This window comes from Eptesicus fuscus, chromosome 22, assembly GCF_027574615.1.
Source record: "Eptesicus fuscus isolate TK198812 chromosome 22, DD_ASM_mEF_20220401, whole genome shotgun sequence".
Lineage (NCBI taxonomy): Eukaryota > Metazoa > Chordata > Mammalia > Chiroptera > Vespertilionidae > Eptesicus > Eptesicus fuscus.
In genome coordinates, this window is record NC_072494.1 from 1104222 (window position 1) to 1128155 (window position 23934).

The 23934-nt window shown below is 60.1% G+C and overlaps 1 protein-coding gene across 3 annotated transcripts in view; it reads left to right on the forward strand.

Annotated features, from left to right (window-relative positions):
* Positions 1 to 23934, forward strand: part of RIPOR2 (RHO family interacting cell polarization regulator 2) — a 64681-nt gene that overhangs the window by 20396 nt on the left and 20351 nt on the right. For all 3 annotated transcript variants that reach the window (XM_054711774.1, XM_054711775.1, XM_054711776.1), the window contains exons 2-9: positions 12074 to 12200; positions 14153 to 14308; positions 15176 to 15254; positions 15857 to 15880; positions 16842 to 16895; positions 19483 to 19632; positions 21415 to 21478; positions 23720 to 23763. In XM_054711774.1, the coding sequence (XP_054567749.1) occupies positions 12074 to 12200; positions 14153 to 14308; positions 15176 to 15254; positions 15857 to 15880; positions 16842 to 16895; positions 19483 to 19632; positions 21415 to 21478; positions 23720 to 23763 (698 nt within the window). The remainder of the gene's footprint in view (positions 1 to 12073; positions 12201 to 14152; positions 14309 to 15175; positions 15255 to 15856; positions 15881 to 16841; positions 16896 to 19482; positions 19633 to 21414; positions 21479 to 23719; positions 23764 to 23934) is intronic.

Below are 23934 nucleotides of genomic sequence, written 5' to 3' on the forward strand. Positions count from 1 at the left end.
TGTGCCGGACGTACCCACCCCTGGTCTGCGTGATAGCACCTGCGTTTCTGTGGGTTTGCGCGGTTTTCAACCGCGTGCACACCCATCGTCCCCGTAAGCCACAGAGCAACCCCGTGGTGGCGGCAGGCCTGACACGGGCATTCCGGTTTCACAAGTTAGGGCACAGGCGAAAAGGTCAACTGTCTTATCCAAGGTCACAGCGTGAGGCTTGTCCAAGGTCACGGTGTGAGGTTTGTCTAAGGTCACGGTGTGAGGTTTGTCTAAGGTCACGGTGTGAGGTTTGTCTAAGGTCACGGTGTGAGGTTTGTCTAAGGTCACGTGTGAGGCTTGTCCAAGGTCACGGTGTGAGGTTTGTCCAAGGTCACGGTGTGAGGTTTGTCTAAGGTCACGGTGTGAGGTTTGTCTAAGGACACATGTGAGGTTTGTCCAAGGTCACATGTGAGGCTCGTCCAAGGTCACGTGTGAGGCTGCGAGAGGCTGGCACGGGGGTGTCCTCACCCCACCTGCCCTCCGCCCAGGGTGTCACTCAAGTGGCCGCTGCAGCAAAACCCATGCCATCCTGGGGAGCAAGCGGGTGAGGTCTGCCCCCACCCCGTCCATCACCCCCCAACCCCGTCCGTCACCCCCCCACCCTGTCCATCCCCCCCCCCACCCCGTCCGTCACCCCCCCACCCTGTCCATCACCCCCCCACCCCGTCCGTCACCCCCCCACCCCGTCCGTCCCCCCCTCGGCCTGTTGGCGGCCACGGTCCCAGAGCCCGGGTCCGGCAGTTTCCTCTCAGCGCTCCTTGGCGCCTGCGCTGTGCGCCTGGAAACCTGCCCGTGATGACGTGGGAAGGTCAGGCCTGCTCCCCGGGCTCCCAGGACCTCCCCTCACAGCCGCCCTGGGACTGGGTCACGGTGGCCTTTGGCCCAATTAGGGTGGAGTGACACGTGGTGTTTCTTTTTTAAGGGTTGCGTTTGGGTTTTTTTTAGATCCTCAAAGTGGGTTCTTCACATTAAGATATTTTCCAGATGTCTTTTTTTTTTTTTTGGCTCTGTCCCCACTGAGGGACGAAAGCAGCCACGGCCAGGAGAGGCCACCGGCTCCCCGGCTCCCCCGGCTCCCCTCTGTGAGCTGACAGCCCGAAGCCGGGCGCTGGAAGGCGGGGGTGCGGGCGCACGTGGTTTTCCGTGGAAGAGCTGGTCTCGCTTCTTCACGGTCTAGCTCAGTGGTCAGCAAACTCATGAGTCAACAGAGCCAGATATCAACAGGACAACGATTGACATTTCTTTGGAGAGCCACATTTTTTAAACTTAAACTTCTTCTAACGCCACTTCTTCAACATAGACTTGCCCAGGCCGTGGTATTTTGTGGAAGAGCCGCACTCCAGGGGCCCAAGAGCCGCGTGTGGCTCGCGAGCTGCGGTTTGCCGACCACGGGGCTCACGGATCCACCCAGCCAGGCCTGCACGTAGGCCCCACGTTCGGTGGAAAGGCCTGGCCCGCGTTGTCCCCTCTCCCTGAACCACGTGACGCCCTGTGCGGGCCCAGAGACCAGGCCTTCCGGGCACATCGGCAGCCACTGCGATGGTTAAAAAATGTTTCTATTGATCTTTTGAGAGAGAGGAAGGGAGAGGGGTAGAGATAGAAGCATCGATGAGAGAGGAGCAGCCTAGACCAGCTGCCTCCTGCACGCCCCCTACCGGGGAGGGAGCCCGCACCCCGGGCACGTGCCCCGACAGGGGATCGAACTGTGACCTCCCGGTTCACAGGTCCACGCTCAACCACGGAGCCACACTGGCCGGCTGCTCTCTGCCTTGTACAAAGACACCGTGACGATCTCTGAGACTGAGTACCTTCAGGCCCTCAGTTGGTTAGAGCTGGGAGGGGGCGACACTGCCTCGGGGGAGAGGTGACGTATCCAGGGGTCACCCGAAGCGTGCTCTCGCCGCCGCCGCCGACAATGGCAGATGCTCGCACTGGGGTCATTGGCTTTGACTCCGGAAGCAAGAGGAGCGTAACTGGGGTTCAGGCCCTGCCCTTCCTCGCTGCGAATAGTCATTGTGCACGGTGTCACCCAGGGGGCGGCCGGAGGGTGGGGGTGCAGTGACTGTCCGCGTCCAGCCACCTGTCCACGCCGCCGCCCCGTCTCTCGTCGCCCGAATACCCCTGGAGGAGCAGCTGGAGCGCATCTGCCCCGGGGGGTGGAGGGGGCAGTGAAATATTTTTGGTGCCGAAAAAAAAAATCCCCTCCCTCCTCGGATCCAAACGCTCGAGTTCCTGTCATTCTCGAAAGCCGTGGCCTAGTTCACATTCCGAATTCTGTGCGTCCCACTCGCTCGCACGCCACCCCTACGGTCAGAGCTCTGCGCACGGTCAGCCGCAGGGGCTCGCGACGAGGTCTGAGAAACACGCAGCGTGAGTGACAGCACCCCCCCCCCCCCCCCAACAGTCAGGCGTTCGAGCAGCTGATGGTCGGCAGGGTGCTCACCGGATAGCGAACAGATCCCGCCACAGAAAACCAGCTCGTAAAAATGCCTGCTCAGCCCTGGCCAGAGTGGCTCAGTGGACAGAGCGCCGGCCTGCGGACGGAAGGGTCCCAGGTTCGATTCCGGTCAAGGGCACAGGCCCGGGTTGCAGGCTCCATCCCCAGGAGGGGGCGTGCAGGAGGCAGCCGATCCGTGCTTCTCTCTTGTCATTGATGTTTCTGCCTCTCTCCCTCTCCCTTCCTTTCTGAAATCAGCGAAAACATATTTAAAAAGAAAAAAAAGAAAAAGCAAGTCTGGGGCCAGGGCCGAGGCGGCCGGGTCCCTCCCTGAGCACGGCCCCGCGAGCCCGCGCCTCACACCCTCCCGTGCTGCGCGCTGGTCTATAATAAGATGCCGGAATGCTGAGTGCCTCAAGTGCTGCTTTTTAAAGTGTTGTCATAACAACAGGAATGAAATGACGAATGCAACTCGAGCTGGAAAGGACAGCCTGGCTGTTCCCTCCCGGGGCCAGGGCTCCCGGCACCTCCCCGCCGAGCGAGGGCCGGCTCCGACACACGCGATCCGGTCCGTGTGCTAGCTGTGTTTTCTTTTCATTTTATTTTTTAAATACATTTTATTGATTTTTTTACGGAGAGGAAGGGAGAGGGATGGAGAGTTAGAAACATCGATCAGCTGCCTCCTGCACACCTCCCACTGGGGATGTGCCCGCAACCCAGGTAATGCCCTGGGCCGGAATCGAACCTGGGACCCTTGAGTCCACAGGCCGACGCTCTATCCACTGAGCCAAACCGATCAGGGCTGTCTTTTCTTTTTTTAAATATTTTTTTATTGATTTCAGAGAGAGAAACCTCAATAATGAGAATCATTCATCAGCTGCCTCCTGCACGCCCCCTACTGGGGATCGAGCCTGTCACCCGGGCCTGTGCCCTGACCGGGAATCGAACCCTGACCTCCTGGGTCATAGGTCGACGCTCAACCCCTGAGCCACGCGGCCGGGCTGAGCTGTATTTTCCTGCTGGTTCGGAGGGCCAGGAATCAGTTAGCCGGCCGGAGGAAGTAGGTATTCGTTCGATTCCGGAGGCTGTGTCGGAAAAGCGTTCAGATAACGTCCTCGCCTTCCTCTGCGTCGAGCTACACCACAAGGCTTTATTTATACGTCCCGATCCCGGGTTCTACCTGCCTCCGTGCTGTCCGCGAACACCGTGCCAGGCACACGAGCTGGGCGGCGCTCAGTTCCAATGGCGACGATGAAAACACCTGAGCCCGGTGGCTCCCATGGAAGATGTCAGTGCCGAGCCGAGGCTGTTCGTTAGCAAAGAGGCAGCCACCACCGTCAGCCAGGCGTGGTCACCGTTCGCCAGGCCTGGTCGCCACGCCCGGGAGGAACCGGCTGCCGGCGGGCACGCCTGGGGGTCGGAGCGCCAGGCGGCCGTTCCCTCCACACCCAGCCTTGAGTTTGAACCTGGCGATCAGACGGGGCTGGTGGTGGGCGTGCGTCGCTCTCGGCAGCATCCGCCACGCTGTCTGTGAGGCCCACGCCCCCAGACACGCTTCCCTTTGGATGCTCGTGGGCGTGGTGGGGCCTCACAGGCGTGCGTGCAGGCCACCTGGCAGGTCGGCTTACCGCGGGCAGCACCCACCTCCACGGAGGTGCAGGAGCCCGGGACAGCGGGAGCAGCTGGTCCCGTCCCGTGTGCACGTTGTTCCGTGTGCACCTTGTGCCAGGAGGCCAGGCGTGTTCTGACTTCACATTTTAAGCTGAGTCATGACAGCATCACTCAAACGCCTTGCGAAGTGTAAGCGAGTTTTAGGTCCTGAGTCCCCGCCCCTCCAGTCATCCCGAGGCCGCGGCTCCGCCTGCGTTTGTTTAACCCCGAATGGAGGGCGGTGGGTGTCAATCACCTGGAGGCTCCCTTAGGCCGTCCCCTGCGAATGGACGCCACTCACATCTCTCCTCAAGGCCTCCAGGGACTCCGCCAGCCCCTCATTTAAAAAAAAACAAAAAAACATATATATATATATATATATATATATATATATATATTTATATATACATATACTAGTAGCCCATTTGCCACCGCCTTTACAGCCACCGCGCCTGCACCCGCTCGCCACTGCCCTCCCCTCCCCCCCCGCCCTGCCCCGCCCGGGCTTTCCCTCTGGCAGCCACCTTGCTTTCTGCTTTTCCTCCCTCTTCCAAGTTGTCTTCAGTCTTCACTCCTCCCTCCCTCAGCATATGCAAATTAACCGTCATCTTTGTTGGGTAATTTGCATACTCACCCTGATTGGCTGGTGGGTGTGGCTTTTGGCGGGTGGGCGTGGCTTGGGCGTAGTGAAGGTGCGGTCAATTTGCATATTACTATTTTATTAGGTAGGATATGTTTTGCCCTATCTGGTGTGGCTCAGTGGACAGAGCGTCCGCCTGGGGACTGAGGGGTCCCGGGTTCGATTCCAGTCAAGGGCACAGGCCCGGGGTTGTGGGCTCGATCCCCAGTAGGGGGCGTGCAGGAGGCAGCCAATCAATGATTCTCTCTCATCATGGATGTTTCTATCTCTCTCTTCCTTTCCCTTCCTTTCTGAAATCAATAAAAATATATTTAATATATATATATATTTTTTGTTGACTTCAGAGAGAAAGGGAGAGAGAGAAACATCCATGATGAGAGAGAATCATGGATCAGCTGTGTCCTGCACGCCCCCTACTGGGGATCGAGCCCACAACCCCGGGCCTGTGCCCTTGACCGGAATCGGACCCGGGACCCCTCAGTCCCCAGGCGGATGCTCTGTCCACTGAGCCACACCAGCCTCGCCTCCCCGGCTCCGTTGTCATTTCTCGGAGGGGGAATAAGAGAGCGAGGACGGTGATGGCAGTGACTCACGGCTGTCTCTCTTGCCCTGGGCGCCAGGCCTGGCGTTGCCATCGGAGCGCCAGCCTGAGCGATGACGCCCGACGTTTCTCCCCGGGGCAAGTTCTGGCTGAAAGAGACCATCTCCTTGCCTTAGGGCACAGCCTTGCGGACTAGCTATCAGGGGCCTCCCTCTCCTGACGAGGAAAATTGGAGCCGAGCCGCTCCCGGGGACCTGGGTGCCACCAAGGGTCTAAGGCTGAGGTCGGCAAACTGCGGCTCGCGAGCCACATGCGGCTCTTGGGCCCCTTGAGTGTGGCTCTTCCACAAAATACCACGGCCTGGGCGAGTCTGTTTTGAAGAAGTGGCGTTAGAAGAAGTTTACGTTTAAAAAATGTGGCTCTCCAAAGGAATGTCAATCGTTGTCCTGTTGGTATTTGGCTCTGTTGACTGATGAGTTTGCCGACCACGGGTCTAAGACGTTGGTACGGGGGCGGTGCCTGCGCTGGGGGGGGGGGGGGCAGCGTGGCTAGAGACAGGCACTCAGAAATAATTACACCACCAGCGAGGCCCTGACTGCCCTTCCCACCAGCGATGCCGTTCTGTAGTTCACGAGGCAAGACGCCGCCTCAGAAAATTCGGTAAGAGGCCGGCGCGGTTCTTCTCGGTTCTCCTCCGCCTCCTCGGGAGGAGGGAGGCCGTGTGGAGCGTTTCCGTCGGCGTGGGCAGCGTGCGTGCATTCATCACCCGTGAGCGCGCAGCGTTGACCTCTGAGCGGCGGCTGAGCACGGCCTTGGGTTATTCTGAAGTGGTCCGTACGCAGTAGCCGGTGCCTTCCACAGACCTCTCTCTCTCTCTTTTAAAGATTAGTCGAGCCCTGACCGGATGGCTCAGTGGATAGAGCGTCGGCCTGTGGGCTGAAAGGTCCCAGGTTCGATTCCGGTCGAGGGCATGTCCCTTGGTTGCGGGCACATCCCCAGTAGGGGGCGTGCAGGAGGCAGCTGATCCATGTTTCTCTCTCATTGATGTTTCTAACTCTCTATCCCTCTCCTTTCCTCTCTGTAAAAAAATCAATAAAATATATTTAAAAAAATAAAAATAAAAAATAAATAAAGATTAGTCGCCTGTCTGTAATAGGCACCTTGCAGCCATGTAATAAGCAGACTCCTATTTTTCGGGTTCGCCCTCAATACTCACTGAGCCCGGCAGGCTGTTTACATCTGGCCCGCGTGCCTCTTTCAGACGACGGAATCATACTTCTGCTCCTGACCCAGAGGTGTGGGGGGGCGGGCGGGGGGACGGGGCGCCTGGTTAGGAGAGGAGAGTGAGGGGCACACACGGGCTTGAAGGAACTCCCCAGCCAGAGAGCGCGGCGGGACACGCCTCTGGGGAAGCATCGGCGGGTTGGACCCTTCAGATTCACCCTTTTGCAGAGCAAATGGTTCCACTAAAATCATTTCAAAAACAAACGTATGCAAAGTTGTTAAAATTAAATCTTTTATCGCATGTATGTAGTCATAAACATAAAATACCTTTCTTTAACGTCAGAAAGACTCATTTACTTACCATCTCCCTTATAGTGGTCCCTCCCCACCCTACCCCCCGCCGCCAGTTTCATATCCATATTCATGAAGTAATCGTGACGGTCCTCAGGCGTAATCGCCGCTACAGAACGGTTAGCACTGTGACCACGGGAGCCTCCCGCTCAGGTGACTGGCTCCGCTGTTCCCTGTCCACGTCTTGGCTCCTTGGCATTTCCTCTTGGAGGAGGAAGGACAGCTTTTTCTAGACACGGACACGGACTTCCATAGCGTGAGCGACGCCCAAGTCACGTGCCATTCGATCTAAGTGCAGTTTCCGTTCTAGACGGTTGTGCCACCATCACCCACGGTTTTAGATCATATTTATCAACCCCCCCCCCCCCGAAAAAAAAAGTTCTCCCGTGCTCCTGGGCCTGCTCCCATCCCCGGCACCACTAACACGTGGAGTGGATGTAGGATATATTTTTAAATATGTTTTTCTTGATTTGAGAGAGAGAGAGAGAGGAAGGGAGAGGGGGAGAGAGAAACATCAGTGAGAGAGAGCCATGGATCGGCTGCTTCCTGCACGCCCCTTACTGGGGATCGAGCCCACCACCCGGGCATGTGCCCTGACCGGGAATCGAACTTGTGACCTCTGGGTGCGCAGGATGTCGCTCAGGCACTGAGCCACACCGGCCGGGGCTGATTGTGGAAATTTTCATTTTTGCCTGCGTGTCACCCCAGCAACCTGCCAGCTGCCCGCTGGCCACTGCCTTATCGCGGACGGTTGGCCCCCGTCCAGCTGGTGGGGGCAGGGGCAGGAGCGGACTGGCCAGGGAACTTATACGCGTAGCCCATGGACGGACAATAGTGCGGAGAAGGCCTGGCGGGCGGGGCTGGGTGGAAGGGTGCAAAGGGAAGGAAAGTGGGGGGCATCTGTACACTGCCAGCAATAGAAAATAGCCCCAGCTGGTGTGGCTCAGTGGATAGAGCACCGGCCCGCGGTCTGAAGGGTTCCGGGTTCGATTCCGGTCAAGGGCACGTGCCTCGGTTGCAGGCCCTGGTCAGGGTGTGTGCAGGAGGCAACCCATCGATGTCTCTCTCTGTCTCTCCCTCTCCCTCCCACTCACTCTAAAAATCAATGGGACAATATCCTCAGCTGAGGATTAACAAAAAATAATAAAAAATGAAAAATAAATTGACAGAAACAGATGATGAGGGAGCGTGGCAGCTGGGGGCGGGCCGAGGAGGCTGGAGGCCCACACCGGCCTCTCCCTCCTCCAGGGCTGGGTGCGGGCGTGGCGGGTTCCGTTTGCCCGTGGCCCCGAGACCCCGCTCTGCTCCCCACCCCCACCCCCAGCCCACTCCCTCCTCCCCTGGACCCGCCTTTGCACCTTCCTGCCTCTGTGAGGACTGCACTGGGCCGGGCGTCAGCCTGAGGGTAACGAGATCCCAGCCTAAGCCAGGCTCCCTCCAAATTCCTTCCTGGTCGATAAGGATCATCCTGAGACCAGAAAGACCGGTGGGCGCCAGACCGCTGCCCTGGACACTCCCCGCTGGTCATCCATCCTCACGGACATAATGGAAAGCCTCAGGGTGTTACCCCAACCCTTTTTAGGAATCCCCACAGACATCAGGGGTCCCCACAGATATGAGGGGTCCCCACAGACATCAGGGGTCCCCACAGACAGGAGGGGTCCCCACAGACATGAGGGGGTCCCCACAGACATCAGGGGTCCCCACAGACATCAGGGGTCCCCACAGACATGAGGGGTCCCCACAGACATGAGGGGTCCCCACAGACAGGAGGGGTCCCCACAGACATTAGGAATCCCTATGGACATTAGGGGTCCCCACAGACATCAGGGGTCCCCACAGACATGAGGGGGTCCCCACAGACATGAGGGGTCCCCACAGACATCAGGGGTCCCCACAGATATGAGGGGTCCCCACAGACATCAGGGGTCCCCACAGACATGAGGGGTCCCCACAGACAGGAGGGGTCCCCACAGACATTAGGGGTCCCCACAGACATGAGGGGGTCCCCACAGACATCAGGGGTCCCCACAGACAGGAGGGGGTCCCCACAGACATCAGGGGTCCCCACAGACATCAGGGGTCCCCACAGACATCAGGGGTCCCCACAGACATCAGGGGTCCCCACAGACAGGAGGGGTCCCCACAGACATTGCTTGTCCTCGGGGGTTTCCTGGCCTGTTGGGGGACAGAGGAAGGGGGGTTGTTTCCCAGTCGGCCCTGTGTTTTACTCTCGTTCAGAGGGAGGCTTAAGACTGAAGAGCAGATTTTAAACGTTGGACTTGAGAAATGGCCACGGGTCATTTTAACGAGTTTTACAATGTCAGCCAATTCGGCATCGTTTCCCCTGTTTCTTTTCTCTGCTGAGCCTCAGACTCACCTGGGGACCCCACAACCGGGTTGAATTCCCTGTCCATTCACCCAGAAGGCCTTCGAGTGGGGCCGGGCGTCAGGGCTGAAACGATGACCCGCTGCAGGAGAGAGAAAACCTTTTTGGTTTAAAAATACATAGTTTCTAGCCCAGCCTGGGGGGCTCGGTGTCAGCCTATGACCCAGGAGGTCAGGGTTCGGTTCCCGGTGGTCCCGGCACAGGCCCGGGTTCGGGCTCGGTCCCCAGTGTGGGGCGTGCAGGAGGCAGCGGATCCATGATTCTCTCTCTCCCTCTCCCTTCCTTTCTGAAGGAAATAAAAATACATATTATTTTTTAAAAAGCACAGATTCTGGGGGGGAAAAAAACAAACATTCCTGAGAATGTCCCAAACAGAAGCCTCCCTCCCCCCCCCCCCCCCCCCCGCGGAATGGGTGCCCGCTGGTCCCGCAGGATCAAAGCGCAGCAGCCGGGGCCTGGGGGTGAGTCAGGGCCTGAACCTGCAGGAAAGCCTGGACCCGGGCCTGTCTGCGCGGGGGAGGGGTTAAGGGCCCGTGCGCGGGGGACCCCCTCCCTGTGCGGGGTGACCCCCTCCCTCCCCCCCTCTGCGGGCAAACCCCCTCCCTCTGCGGGGTGACCTCGGGCCCGTGCAGAGCCCGGTGGCAGCGTCCCCGCCTCCGCGTCCTGCTGGGCTACCCGAGTGCGGCTCCCCGGGGCGGGACGGGGCGTTCCAGCTCCGCCGGCCGGTAGGAGGGTCCTTCCAGGGCACCCGGGATGCGATCCCCGCCCCAGGTGTGCACAGGAGCCCCGCCCCTCCGCACGGAGCTCGCCTGCTGGGCGCGAGTGGGTCCGGCCTCCTGGCCCCTGGGCGGGACGGGTGCCCAGGGCGCTGTCTGGGGCCCGGCCCGGGGCGGCTGCGCCTGGCCATGGGGCTGGGTCCGCGCTGGTGAGTCTGGACCGGAGGGAGCAAGTGGCCGAGCGGGTGCCCGGGACTGAGCGGGGTGCGCCTCTGGCTGCGGTTCCCGCTCCCCTTTCTTCCCTCTGCTCCGGGGTTCTTGTCTCCGCTTCCTTTGGGGGGCGCTCCTGTCTCTTGCTTTGCTCCGTCACCACAGCGGCTGGAGCTTATCTTCCAAGTACACTTTAGCGGAGGCCGGGCCGGTGTGGCTCAGTGGTTGAGCATCGACCCATGATCCTAGAGGGAGCCCGTTGGGTTCCCTGTCGGGACACAGGCCCGGGTTGTGGGCGCGATCCCCAGTGGGGGGCGTGCAGGAGGCAGCCGATCCGTGATTCTCTCTTATCATGGATGTTTCTCTCTCCCCCTCTCCCTTCCTCTCGCTCTAAATATCAATAAAAACATTAATAAAAAAACCACAAGTACCGTCCCGGGAGGAAGAGGAGCCCAATGTAAGCTCGCTCCTCTCTGAAGGCGCCGGGAGCCGGGCCTCCTGCTGGGGGCAGCCCTGCGCCCTGCTCCTCGGGCCGTGAGCGAGGCAGGACGGCCTGAGCGCGGGCGTGGCCTCGCTGTGTGTTTGCGGCTGCTCTTGAAAGTAGGTAAACATCACGAAGTTTTTGTGGGTTTTGTGTGTGTGTGTAATTTCAAATTTATTTTGAAAAATAAGCTTTAAAAACAAGAGAGTCAGAAAACACCCGTGGTTGCTGGGACTAGGAGTCCCTCCACGGGGTGCGTGGGGATGTTTGGGGTGATGGGACTGACTGCTTTGGCTGACACAGCCGACAGACTGGAAGTAAATAACTCAATTTACAAACACACACGTATTTTATTGATTTCAGAGAGGAAGGGAGAGGGGGAGAGAGACAAATACCAACGATGGGAGAGAATCATGGACCGGCTGCCTCCTGCCCACCCCACACTGGGGATCGAGCCCGCAACCCGGGCCTGTGCCCTCACCGGGAATCAAACCGAACCATGACCTCCTGGTTCTTAGGTCGATGCTCAGCCACGGGGCCACACCAGCTGGGCATAACTCAATTTTAAAAAAATGATTAAAAGGGTAAGAGCCAAAAACGTACCCAATGTGGAAAAACACAGAGCTCCGGCTTTCTCTTGGGGAGAGGGAAAGTCCCTGTGGGTGGAGAAAGGAGCCATAAAGGAGGTCGATCTGAAGGCCTGGTTGAACCTTGTTTAAAAAACAAGTCCCCGAGGGAGACCCGGTGCCGATGATGGTGCGGCGCAGGGCCCAGCCCGGCACCTGAGAGCCGCCCTCCGGCTCGGGGAGACCTGGGGAGGCGGGTCCCAGCCTGGCACCTGAGAGCCGCCCTCCGGCTCGGGGAGACCTGGGGAGATGGGTCCCAGCCCGGCACCGGGTCCCAGCCCGGCACCTGAGAGCCGCCCTCCGGCTCGGGGAGACCTGGGGAGGCGGGTCCCAGCCTGGCACCTGAGAGCCGCCCTCCGGCTCTGGGAGACCTGGGGAGATGGGTCCCAGCCCGGCACCTGAGAGCCGCCCTCCGGCTCAGGGAGACCTGGGGAGGCGGGGCCCAGCCCGGCACCTGAGAGCCGCCCTCCGGCTCTGGGAGACCTGGGGAGGCGGGTCCCAGCCCGGCACCTGAGAGCCGCCCTCCGGCTCAGGGAGACCTGGGGAGGCGGGGCCCAGCCCGGCACCTGAGAGCCACCCTCTGGCTCAGGGAGACCTGGGGAGGCGGGGCCCAGCCCGGCACCTGAGAGCCGCCCTCCGGCTCAGGGAGACCTGGGGAGGCGGGGCCCAGCCCGCAGGGCTCCTGACTCACCTGACCCGGTGGCACCTGCCTGGCGGCTGACCGCGTAGGGTTGTCTGTCTGAACCTGCCCTGACGGCCGCACTCTCCCGCCTTCCAGGACTGCCAGCCAGACTCCCCGAGATCATGCTGGTGGGGACCCAGTCCTTCTCGCCCGGAGGGCCCAATGGCATCATTCGGAGCCAGTCGTTTGCGGGGTTCAGCGGCCTGCAGGAGCGGCGGTCCAGGCAAGTCCGCGGGGCTCCCCCCGGGATGCGGCTGAGGAGGAGCTGAGCTTCGGTGCTGTGCAGAGCATCTGTGTGCACCGGCCTCGTCAGCGTGCATGCGAGCACACACGCACACACACGCACACATGCACACACATGCAAACACACACGCAAGCACACACACAAACATACAGGCACACATGCACATGGACACACGTCTGACTTTCATTTCTGCCTTGGAAAATAGTCAGCCACCCCAATGGAGCACTGTTAATTCTTTTCTTGTTAAAATATATTTTTTAAATTTATTTCAGAGAGGAAAGGAGGAGAGAGAGAGAGAGAGAGAGAGAGAGAGAAAGAGAGAAATATCAATGGTGAAAATCATGAATCTGCTACCTCCTTCACGCCCCCCTCCTGGGGATCAAACCCGCAACCCGGGCATGTGCCCGGACCGGGAATCGAACCGTGACCTCCCGGTTCATAGGTCGATGCTCAACCACTGAGCCACACCAGCCGGGCTGTGATGTTTCTTTTCTATCATTCAGATTTTCTCCTGCAAAGAAGGTGGCTGGAGATACAGGAAAAGCTACGAATATTTGGGGATAGCTCTCCCTACTCCCACCACCCCCCCCCATTTTTATGTCTTTGATAAATATCACCCAAGAGCCTCCCCGTGTTTGAACCCGTGTGTCCTCTCCGAGCTACAGCAGACCCGCCTTTTCCCACACATCCGTCGTTACGGAGCATTCTGTAAAAATCTCCGGTTTTTTATGTCATCCCCAATGAGGTCAGATGTCCTCTCGTGAGTTTTCTTCCCCTTTTTATTTACTTTGGGGAATACCGAGGTCATACACGTGCCTGTTTGCGGGTGGATATCTGCATGTTCTCGTACAAAACAGGAAAGGTTGGTCATTTATCCATTGCAGCATCCTGTGTTGTCCTTTTTCTCACTCGTTCGATTTGCTACCTTTTTTTTTTCTTTTTTACCTTCTGACCCCCTTCACCTATTTAGCTCTCCACCCACCGCCACCTCTGGCGACCACCAAGCCGTTCTCGTCTCTCTGGGGTTGGTGTGTGTGTGTTTAAATCACACGTGTGAGTTACATCATACAGCATCGGTCTTTCCCAGTCTGACTTCTCTCCCTCAGCGTTACACTCTGTAGGTCCATCAGTGTTGTCCCCAAGGGCAAGATGTCCCCCTTTTGTATGGCTGTGTAACACTCCATCGTGTGCATGCCCATCTCAGCGTCTCCATTCTCTCATTCTCCTGTGGGCGCTTGGGGTTTTTTCCACATCGCGGTCCGTGAGGCTGCAGGGGTCACAGGGGCGTGTAAATCACTGTGAGTTAGTGTTTTTGTTTCCTTTGGAGAAATACCCAGACGTGAAATTGCTGGATCCCGGCTGCCTCCCTGCCACTCACAGAGACATCGGGCTTTATGTTAAACCCAGACCGAACGTACTCCGTGAAAACAGAGCTTAAGGAAAACCCGTCAGTCCAGCCCTGTGTGCCGTGCCTTCACCCTACACAGGATTAGCCATTTGTCCCGCTTACGGCTCTTTATCACAAAGGCAGTCATTCACACCCTAGTCTAATTTGGTAGGCACTCATGCCTGGTGTTGCTTAATGCACATGTTTTTTTTTTTTAGTCGGTGTATGTCCTTCTGCCTGTTTCTAATTTTCACTGGGAGCGTGGGGCCTTGGTTCCCTGTGGGGTCCCGGGAACAGGGCACGTCTTCCCTCGGAGTGAGTGTCACCTGACTGCGGGAAGCCACTGCCCAGCAACGCTCCCAGGTCTCAGCAGTTACATCTAATGCCGAGAAGCGCCCTGTAGGCCGGCTCAGCTGTGTCCTTCCACCCGGACTGTCCCTTCCCCCAAAGGCACGGACACAAACAGAGATGATGGAGAGGCATTTCTCCCGTGGAATTCTTTTGGTCGCCGGAGCCACAGTTTCTGCTCTTCCTTCTTTCACAGGTGTAACTCCTTCATTGAAAATGCTTCCGCTCTCAAGAAGCCTCAGGCCAAACTGAAGAAGATGCACAACTTGGGGCACAAGAACAGCAGCCCCCCCAAGGAGCCGCAGCCCGCCCGGGTGGAGGAGGTGTACCGGGCGCTGAAGGGCGGACTCGAGTAAGAGCGTCCACCTCACCGGAGCCGACCCTGTCTCCTTCCTAACGTGCTGGGGGCGGGGCCGCAGGAAAAACGAGTCTTGCGAGATCATTTTTAAATGTCCGTTTCTGTAGTAGATACTTTATTCTTTCTTTTTTTTAAACAAAATACATTTTTACTGACTGCAGAGAGGAGAGGAGAGGAGAGGGAGAGAGAGATAGAAACATCAGTGATGAGAGAGAATCATGGACCGGCTGCCTCCTGCACGCCCCCCACTGGGGATCGAGCCCGCAACCCGGGCCTGTGCCCTGACTGGGAATTGAACCCTGACCTCCAGGTTCATAGGTCGATGCTCAATCCCTGAGCCACGCCGGCCGGGCGTGGATGTTTTATTCTTGCACCATCACCGAGGAAGCCTTAGATTAATCCCAAAGATGGGACATTCGTTGGGATTCGAGGTGATGCCCTGACAGTGAGGACGATGAAGTAGCCACGTGTGTAACTGACCCCGTGGAGTACTGGCTTCCGTGTAGCCATGTGCACAGGCCGGTCTGTTTCAGCGCTTGCTAAAGACGGTTCTGGGACATCCCCCACCCCAGTCATGCTGGGTGGAGCCAGACAGAGCGCTGTGGGCCCAGACCCCAGCGATCCCCACTTGCTGTCCCCTCCCCGCCCCCTGCTGGTTTTTCTTTTTGGCGCTCAGCCTCGTGGGGTCTCCTTTTGACCACCTGGACCGTCTCGGAGGCAGTGCTAGAGCTTAAGCATGTTGAGAGATTGGGAAGCTGCAGCCCCTCGCCCCCACCGCGCTGCCCCGGAGCGAGGCGCAGGCCCTCCCCTCGGCGGGAGGCCAGCAGGTGTTCACAGTGGCGCCTCCTCCTTTGTTCGCAGCAAGTACCTGGAGGTCCACCAGACGGAGCTGGACAAGCTGACGGCGCAGCTGAAGGACATGAGGAGGAATTCGCGCCTGGTACGTGCCTGCGCCCCCGGGGCCAACTCCGTGGGGTTGTTGGTTGGTTTGTTGCTGTGGGTTTTTGCAGGGGTTTTTTTTTTTTTTTTTGGGGGGGGGGCATTGGCTAAGTGTCTTCTCCTACTGGATGGAGGTGGATACAAAGAAGAACCTTCCAGAAAAGCGGACCCACCCTGGCCAGTTTGGCTCAGTGGTTAGAGTGTCAGCCTGCAGACTGAAGGGCCACGGGTTCGATTCTGGTTAAGGGCATGTACCTCGGTTGCAGGTTCAGGTCTGGACACGTGCCTGGAGGCAATCAGTGGATATGTCTCTCTCTCTCTCTCTCTCTGTCTCGCCCCCTCCCTTCCACTCTCTCTAAAAACAATCCATGGAAAAATGCCCTCGGGTGAGGGTTAACAACAAAAACCGCAAAAGCACTCTCACTGGTATTTAAAATAGCCAGATTTTTACTCTTTTAAAGCAAATGTCAGAAAACCCCACAGACCTCTGCGGCTGGTCCTGGTTTCACTGGCCACGCAGGCACGCAGCCCACGTCCCTCTGTTAACGTCGGTGGCAGTTTTTGCAGAAGACACGTTTTAATTGTTTTTATTTTTTATTTCAGGGTGTGCTGTACGACCTGGACAAGGTAAGTGACCGTTCTGCGTTTGGGGGGTGGGGGGGGTGGGGGACGACATAAGCCCGAGGTCCCCTCGGAGGGACAGTGAGCCTAGAGAGCCGGTGATCGTTCTGAGCCCCGTAAACCCGTGCCTTGACCTGAGTTTGATGAGTCAGGACCTCGATCTCCAGACCCAGGGATACTTCCCCAGAAACGGCCCTGGCCATCGGCGTCTCCGCGCTGAGACGTTTAAGAAGTTCCCAGGCGTGGGGAGGCCCTGCCCCGTCTTCTGCAGAAATCCCAGCCGCCACCGTTCACCAAACCAGAGAGGCCTTTGGCTGGGAAATGCACCAATACCTTACGCTCCACCAAGAAAAACCAGCGATTCTGGTGAAGCTGTGACACGGTCTCCGGTTCCCTGAGAATCGGTTTTCCGTCCCCGGTGGCAGGACGCCCCGAAGCCCGTTTTCAATGCCGGTCGTTTCAGTTCTCCGTGCCGCGCTCTCCACGCCTGTGTGCGCGGCGCCCTCCGCGCCGAGGCGCAGTGGAATCTGCTCGCGGACACGTGAAGGGGTGCGGAGAGGCAGCACGTGCCATAAGGACATCCCTCACCCCCCCCCGCCCCCCGCCGGGACCCTCTCTGACACGCTCGGGCGTAGCGATTGGCACGTGCTCCGTGGTTGGGGGGACCCGGGTGTACTCCAAGGGGATGCCGTCCCCACGGAAACCCAGTGAGCCCATCGATGGCCCCCCGGGTGCGAATCACACTGCCCCGTGGCCGGCAGCCCCCTTCGCAGCGTGTTCACCCCGTGCAGGCGGAAGTGCCCTCAGATTCAGGCTGGGGGCGAAGGTAGCGGCGGAGACAGGAGGGGGGCGCGCCGAGCGTTGCGCAGGCCTCCTAAGGACCAGAGGGGAGAGGCGGCCGGTCGCAGGCCGAGACCGTCCGCGCAGTGATGATGGTCCTCGCTCACACGTCTCCCTTTCCTTCCAGCAAATCAAAACGATTGAACGGTACATGCGGCGCCTGGAGTTTCACATCAGCAAGGTAACTGCCGCCCCCCCCCACCCCGACCACCTTTGCCTGGTTTTCAGTTCCTGGTCAGCCCACCTTTGGCCTGAGCTTGGCAGGTAGTTCAGGGAGGATTTCTTGATTATTATTATTATTATTATTATTATCATTATTGATTTCAGAGAGGAAGGGAGAGGGAGAGAGAGACACATCCATGATGAGGGAGAATCATGGATCGGCTGCCTCCTGCACACCCCCCACTGGGGACGGAGCCCGCAACCTGGGCCTGTGCCCTTGACCGGGGATCGAACCGTGACCTCCTGGTTCCTAGGTCAACGCTCAACCCCTGAGCCCCGCCGGCCAGGCGGCCCCCAGAATCCTTCCCTTTCACGGCCCTGTGATGGGCTCACCCGTGGCTGCCACGCCTCTGCAGCTCCCACTGGTGACCCCACGACCCGGGCAGGTCTGAGTCGCTCCCCTCTCTGCTACGCCCTGGAAGGTGCTGGTGGGGCCGGCAGGCACGGACAGGTTACTCTGTTTGGTTTGAAAACAAGAAGGCGGCTCCGGACGACGAGGCAGGCGGCTTCCCCGTCGTCCGTCCCCGTGGGTCCCGCGGTCTCCGGCGGGGAGTGCTGTCTGCACAGGTCCCTGCAGGCCGCCGGCAGGCCCGGGTCACGGGGCGAGGCCGCTAATCCGCTTACTTGCCGCGGCACCGCCGTGGCTCACAGACGCACGCAGCCTCCTTCGTCCCGGAGCGGGACTCGCCCGGCTCAGAGGGGCTGGCACGGGACGGAAACAGAGAACGGGCTGCTCTCTGAAGGCCAAGGAGCAGGCCGCCCGCTCGGGCTGACGCAGGGCCCGGCGCCCGGGTCACGGTCGTGGAGACGCCGGTGGGGACGAGGGTCAAGGGGCATCTCCGGAGACCCCCGGGGGACACGCCCGGCGGCCGGGATGGAGGCGCCGTGCGCGTGTTCCTGCATGTTGATGGCACCCCTCCCGCGTCAGAACGCTCGGCGCCGATCATGTGGAAGTTCGGATTCCTGCCCCAGTGAACCCGCATCTCGGAACCCCCGGCCGGGGCCTGGCGTCCGCACGGACCCAGCTCCCCAGGTGTCCCCGCTTAGCTCTCCGTGTGGCCACCACCTCCACGCCAGCCCCCAGCCAGAGATGTCGGCACAGGCGGGCCACCCCTCCAGGCCTAGACTCCCCTCTCTCTTTTTTGTTTTAACCCCCACCCGAGGGGGTTTTCCATTGATTCCAAAGAGAAAAGAAAGAGAGAGAGAGAGAGAGAGAGAGAGAGAGAGAGAAACATTGATGTGAGAGAGAAACACCTCCCGGCTGCCTCCTGTAGGCGCCCCAACTAGGGATCGAACCACAGCCTGGGCGTGTGCCCTGACTGGGGATCGAACCACAGACTTTTGGTGCACAGGACGGCACTCCCAACTCACGGAGCCACGCCCCCGGGCCCGGCCCCCAATCACGACGCACCCACCGGCCCCCAGAGCGAGAGGCGGCTGCCCCCCCCCCCCCCCCGAGTGGCGCGGCTCCTCTTGGCGAAGGGGCTGTTGGCCTGAGAGAGCCGGCGCCTCTCACCACGAGGCTCCTCGGCGGCGGCTCCGTCGTGTGGAGCCACGAACTCTCCAACGCCCTTTGCTGTAAGGAGCCTCGCGCTCCCCTTCAACCGTAAGCGCAGCCTGGGAGGTGACTGTCACCTGTGACCCCGCTCAGAATAAACTGACGATGGCGTCAGCCTGGGAACCAGGAGGTCAGGGTTCAATTCCCGGCCAGGGCACAGGCCCGGGTTGCGGGCTCCATCCCCAGTGTGGGGCGTGCAGGAGGCAGCTGACCCATGACTCTCTCTCATCATGGATGTTTCTCTCTCCCTCTCCCTTCTTCTCTGAAATCAATAATATATATATACATTTTTTAAAAAACAACAAAGTCTGCACCTCGGAGGCAAGCTTATAACCACCCCTGCTTCCTGTGTGCAGAGGAGGCGCCAGCCTTCATTGCCCCACACCTGTGGCATGTACGGGGACCACACCTGTGGCGTGTACAGGGGACCACGCCTGTGGCGTGTACAGGGGACCACACCTGTGGCGTGTACAGGGACCACACCTGTGGCGTGTACAGGGACCACACCTGTGGCGTGTACAGGGACCACACCTGTGGCGTGTACAGGGGACCACGCCTGTGGCGTGTACAGGGGACCACGCCTGTGGCGTGTACAGGGACCACGCCCGTGGCGTGTACAGGGGACCACGCCCGTGGCGTGTACAGGGACCACACCTGTGGCGTGTACCGGGGACCACGCCTGTCACGTGTACAGGGACCACGCCCGTGGCGTGTACAGGGGACCACGTCCGTGGCGTGTACAGGGGACCACGCCTGTCTCCCAGGGGCCACCTGCGTCCGTTCCCTCCCACCTCTGCGCTTGGGAAAGCGGCTCAGAGTGCAGTCGGTCTTGACGGGGAGAGGGGTCCTGGCAGCGAAGGCCGTGCCGGCCTCCCTCTGAGCGGGTGCCCTTCTCCCTGAGCCCCCGCTGAGCTCGGGGCCTGCGGGTCCCCGCCCCGGGCTCAGCGCCGTCAGGACTCAGCGCCCGGCCTCCCCGCTTGGTCCGCAGGTGGACGAGCTCTACGAGGCTTACTGCATCCAGAGGCGCCTGCAGGACGGCGCCAGCAAGATGAAGCAGGCCTTCGCCTCGTCCCCCCACAGCAAGGCCGCCCGGGAGAGCCTGGCCGAGGTGCACCGGAGCCACAAGGAGTACACGGAGGTGGGTGCCCCCGCCGGCCGCCCGCGGGCACCGCCCAGGACTCCGCGGCGCCTGCGCCAGCCTCACTCTGCTCTTCGCACTTGAGTCTCACTCTTCGTCTCTCTTGCTTTTTTAAAGAAAAGTACATTTTTATTGGTTTCAGAGAGGAAGGAGAGGGAGAGAGCTAGAACATCAGTGATGAGAGGGCATCATGGAGCGGCTGCCTCCTGCACGCCCCACACTGGGGATCGAGCCCGCAACCCGGGCCTGTGCCCTGACCGGGAATTGAACCCTGACCTCCTGGTTCATAGGTCGATGCTCAACCCCTGAGCCCCGCCGGCCGGGCTGCGTGCCCTGTGTTTTCCCTTTACGTGCACCTCCAACGTCTCCGGTGTGCGGACCCCCCGAGTGTTACCCCGGGAGCCGAGCAGGCCGTGGTGGAGATCACCCCGCAGCCGGGTGTGGCGAGCCCGCCTGCCTGCCTGTCGCGGGCGGTGAGCAATGTCCCTCTGTCCCCGCAGGAGACAAAGAGGCTGCCGCCCTGGTTTCTGCCGTCCCCTGGGCCGAGCACGTGACGCAGGGAGGGCTGAGCCTCGGGGTCACCGGATACCGCGTCTGATGAAATGGCTGAATTATTAAGGCAGCGCCTCTCCCGTCCCCTGAGGCCTCGCTCAGGGGTCAGGTTTCCCGGGCGACGTCATCGCCCCGGGAGGGTCTGAGGGACACTCCCCAGAGGGGCATCTGCCTCGGCCTTGGATGGGGACCTCTTGGGTGACCCGCAGGGCCACTCTGTGGGTGTTGTTTTTGTTTTTGAAGATATTTTTATTGATTTCAGAGAGGAAGGGAGAGGGAGAGAGGGATAGAAACATCAGTGATGAGAGAGAATCATGGACCGGCTGCCTCCTGCACGCCCCACACTGGGGATCGAGCCTGCGACCCGGGCCTGTGCCCTGACCGGGAATCGAACCCTGACCACCTGGTTCCTAGGTCGATGCTCAACCCCTGAGCCACACCAGCCGCGCTCACACGGATTTCTTAATGGTAACCTCTGTGACATGCGTGTCCCCCGCATAAGCGCATGCACACCGTGACCCCAGCTCAGAAGGGTCAGTCATGCTGGAGAGTCTCACTCTTCGTCTCTCTTGCTTTTTAAAAGAAAAGTACATTTTTATTGGTTTCCCCCTATTTGGCCCCATCGTGTCCTGTTTTAGCTTCTTTGTCTTTAAAGTCAGGATACAACCCAGTTCACCGAACCCCTTCCATCCGGTTGTCTCTTCCGTCTACCTTCCCCCCTGATACTGCCCTTTTGTAGGATCCAGGCCGGTTCTTGTAGAATACCCTGCACTCGAGCCCTGGCTGGTTCGGCTCAGTGGATAGAGCGTCAGCCCACAGACTGAAGGGTCCCCGGTTCCGTTCCAGTCAAGGGCACGTACCTGGGTTACAGGCTTGGTCCCGGCCCCGGCTGGGGCACACGCGGGAGGCAACCCATCGATGTGTCTCTCTCACGTCGATGTTTCTCTCTCCTTTCCACTCTCTCTAAAAACCCATGGAAAAGCATCCTCTCTATAAAAATAAAAGAGCATGCCCGCATTCTGATCGCTGGTTTAGGATGTAACCTAACTTGCTCTGTGCTCGCAATGCCCCGGACGCGGAGCCTCGCCGGGCCTGGGTGGGGCGTTCTGTGAAGATCCCTTCCCCGGCGGCGGTGGCTCAGTGGGGACGGGTCGGTGCGCCGTGGGTCTGGGCCGACCGGAAGCTGCCGAGCCCTGACCGGCGCCGCCCCCGTCCCCTGTCCCCTCACAGAACATGTGCACCATCGAGGTGGAGCTGGAGAGCCTGCTGGGCGAGTTCTGCATCCGGATGAAAGGTACTCGCGGCCACGCTGTCCCTGTGTCCCTGCTCAGCCCTCCCGCATCTGCTCATCGAAACCGAATCCTAGCCCCGGCCGGCGTGGCTTAGTGGACAGAGCGTGGGCCTGTGCACCGAAGGGTCCCGGGTTCGATTCCGGTCAAGGGCACGTACCTGGGTGGCAGGCTCCTCCCTGGCCCGGGCCCTGGTCGGGGCCATGCAGGCGGCAACCAATTCCTGTGTCTCTCACATCGCTGTTTCTCTCTGTCTCTCCCTCTCCCTCCCACTCCCCCTAAAAGTCAATGGAAAAGTGTCCTCGGGTGAGGATCACCAACAACAACAACGAGCCTGAATCCCCGGGCCCTGGCTGCCCAGGCCGTCCGGAGGCAGCTCCGGGGAGGGGGCCTGGGGGCGGGTGGCAGCCAAGGGACCCGCCCGCCAGGTCTGCGGCTGCAGGGCTGCTGGTCGGGAGACGGTGGTGCTGGGGCCAGACTTCCCTCCCCTGGGGACCTGGCCACCCTGCTCAGCAGCATCCCCGGCCGCCGTGGCTACCTGACCGGCACGGAGACCTTTCTGTGGCTCCCACACCTGCCCCTCCCCGCTCTCCCCGCTGTCCCCTCTCCTTAGCTTCTCTCGGGGGGTCTCCCTTTTCATTATAGACTCATCGACGTACACTTCCCTCATCTCACACAACCCCGAAGCACATCTGGGCAGGCTTCCCGGGGACACCCCACCCCGCGGAAACGGTCCCCCCTCGATAAGGGAGCCCTCCTCCCACTGCCAGGAAACCCCCAGCATTGCCACGAGCGACCTGCTTATCTGTTGCTCATTCTGGGAAAGAGCCGCCCCAGCACACACCGACACGAACTGGGGACGTTTCATCACACGGCGGGCCTGGCCACCGCTTCCTCCCGCCACACCCACCACTTCCCTTTCCCCACGCCAACACAGACGGCTTGCCGAGGGGGCGAGGGGGGAGCAGATGAAGACAACGGGTAAAGATCCAGTTTGGCTCCGTGGACAGAGCGTCGGCCTGCGGACTGCAGGGTCCCGGGTTCGATTCTGGCCACGGGCATGGACCTCAGCGGCAGGTCCCCGGCCCTGGTCGGGGCTGGTGCAGGAGGCAGCCAGTCGATGTGTTTCTCTCACATCGATGTTTCTCTCTGCCTCTCCCTCCCTCCCTTCCACTCTCTAAGAATCTACGGGGAAGTAACCCCAAAGAGAGAGCTTGCTGCTGTTGGCCCAGCCCTGGGCTGTGTGCGTCTGGAGGGCCGGCCCTCGGCCCCGAGGCCCCACACCTCCCGGAGGAGACGGCTGGCCCAGCCGTGTGGGCTCAGATCGCTGGAGGCCTGGGGGGTCGGAAGGGGTGCCACTCACCGGCCTGGGAGGAGGCCGGCTCCCCAGTGTCACCTCTGAGGGAGATCGGGAGGGCCCGTCCGGCAGGTGAGCAGCCCAGGACAGCGCCCACCCCACAGGGCGTGGCTTGCTCAGACAGGACAGGGAGTGTGTCCTTGAAGCCTGCTTCCCCCGACGTCCTGTGGCAGCCCTAACATGCCGGCAGCTGCTGCCACCTAGTGGCGGGTCGTGGCCACGGCGGGTGCTTTGTTAGGCCTCCCTTAGCCTTGGTGATGCCTGTTGGTGTGCCCCCTCTCATAATTTTTTTGGGGGGGGAGGAGAGGGAGAGGGAGAGAGAGAAATGCCAATGATGAGCCCTAGCTGGTGTGGCTCAGTGGATAGCGCGTCGGCCTGTGGAATGAAGGGTCCTGGGTTCGATTCCGGTCAAGGGCACATGCCCGGGTTGCAGGCTCAGTCCCCAGTAGGGGTGTGCAGGAGGCAGCCAATCCATGATTCTCTCTCATCATTGATGTTTCTATCTCTCCCTCTCCCTTCCTCTCTGACATCAATAAAAATATATTTTAAAAAAGAAAAGAAACATCCATGATGAGAGAGAACCATGGATCGGCTGCCTCCTGCATGCCCCCTACTGGGGATCGAGCCTGCAACCCAGGGACGTGTCCTTGACCGGGAATCGAACCCACGCCCCTTCGGTGCATGGGCCACACTCTAACCACTGAGCTCACCGCCCAGGACACCGTACCAAAACGTTTAGAGTCGTACAGAAACGCCGCCCCAGTAGCTCCCCCCACAGAGGCCCCAAGTATTACCACACGAGTTCCCCAAAGTCCACCCCTTCGCGTGTGCATGTTGCGGGGCCGTGCAATGTGTCTGCGCCTCACGTCCGACCGCTGGCCCTTCGCAGGTCTGGCCGGCTTCGCGCGCCTCTGCCCCGGGGACCAGTACGAGGTGAGTCTGTGTGGGGCCGGTCGGGATGGAGGGAGGCGGGAGGTAGGGGCCCGGTCTTCATTACTCGGCTCCGTACATTCTCTGGTTCCTCTTCACCTTCGTTACTTGGGGGGGCGGGGGGGGGGGGATGAAGCCAGCAGGAGCGTTAGGAGAGGAACACAGGCCCTTCTG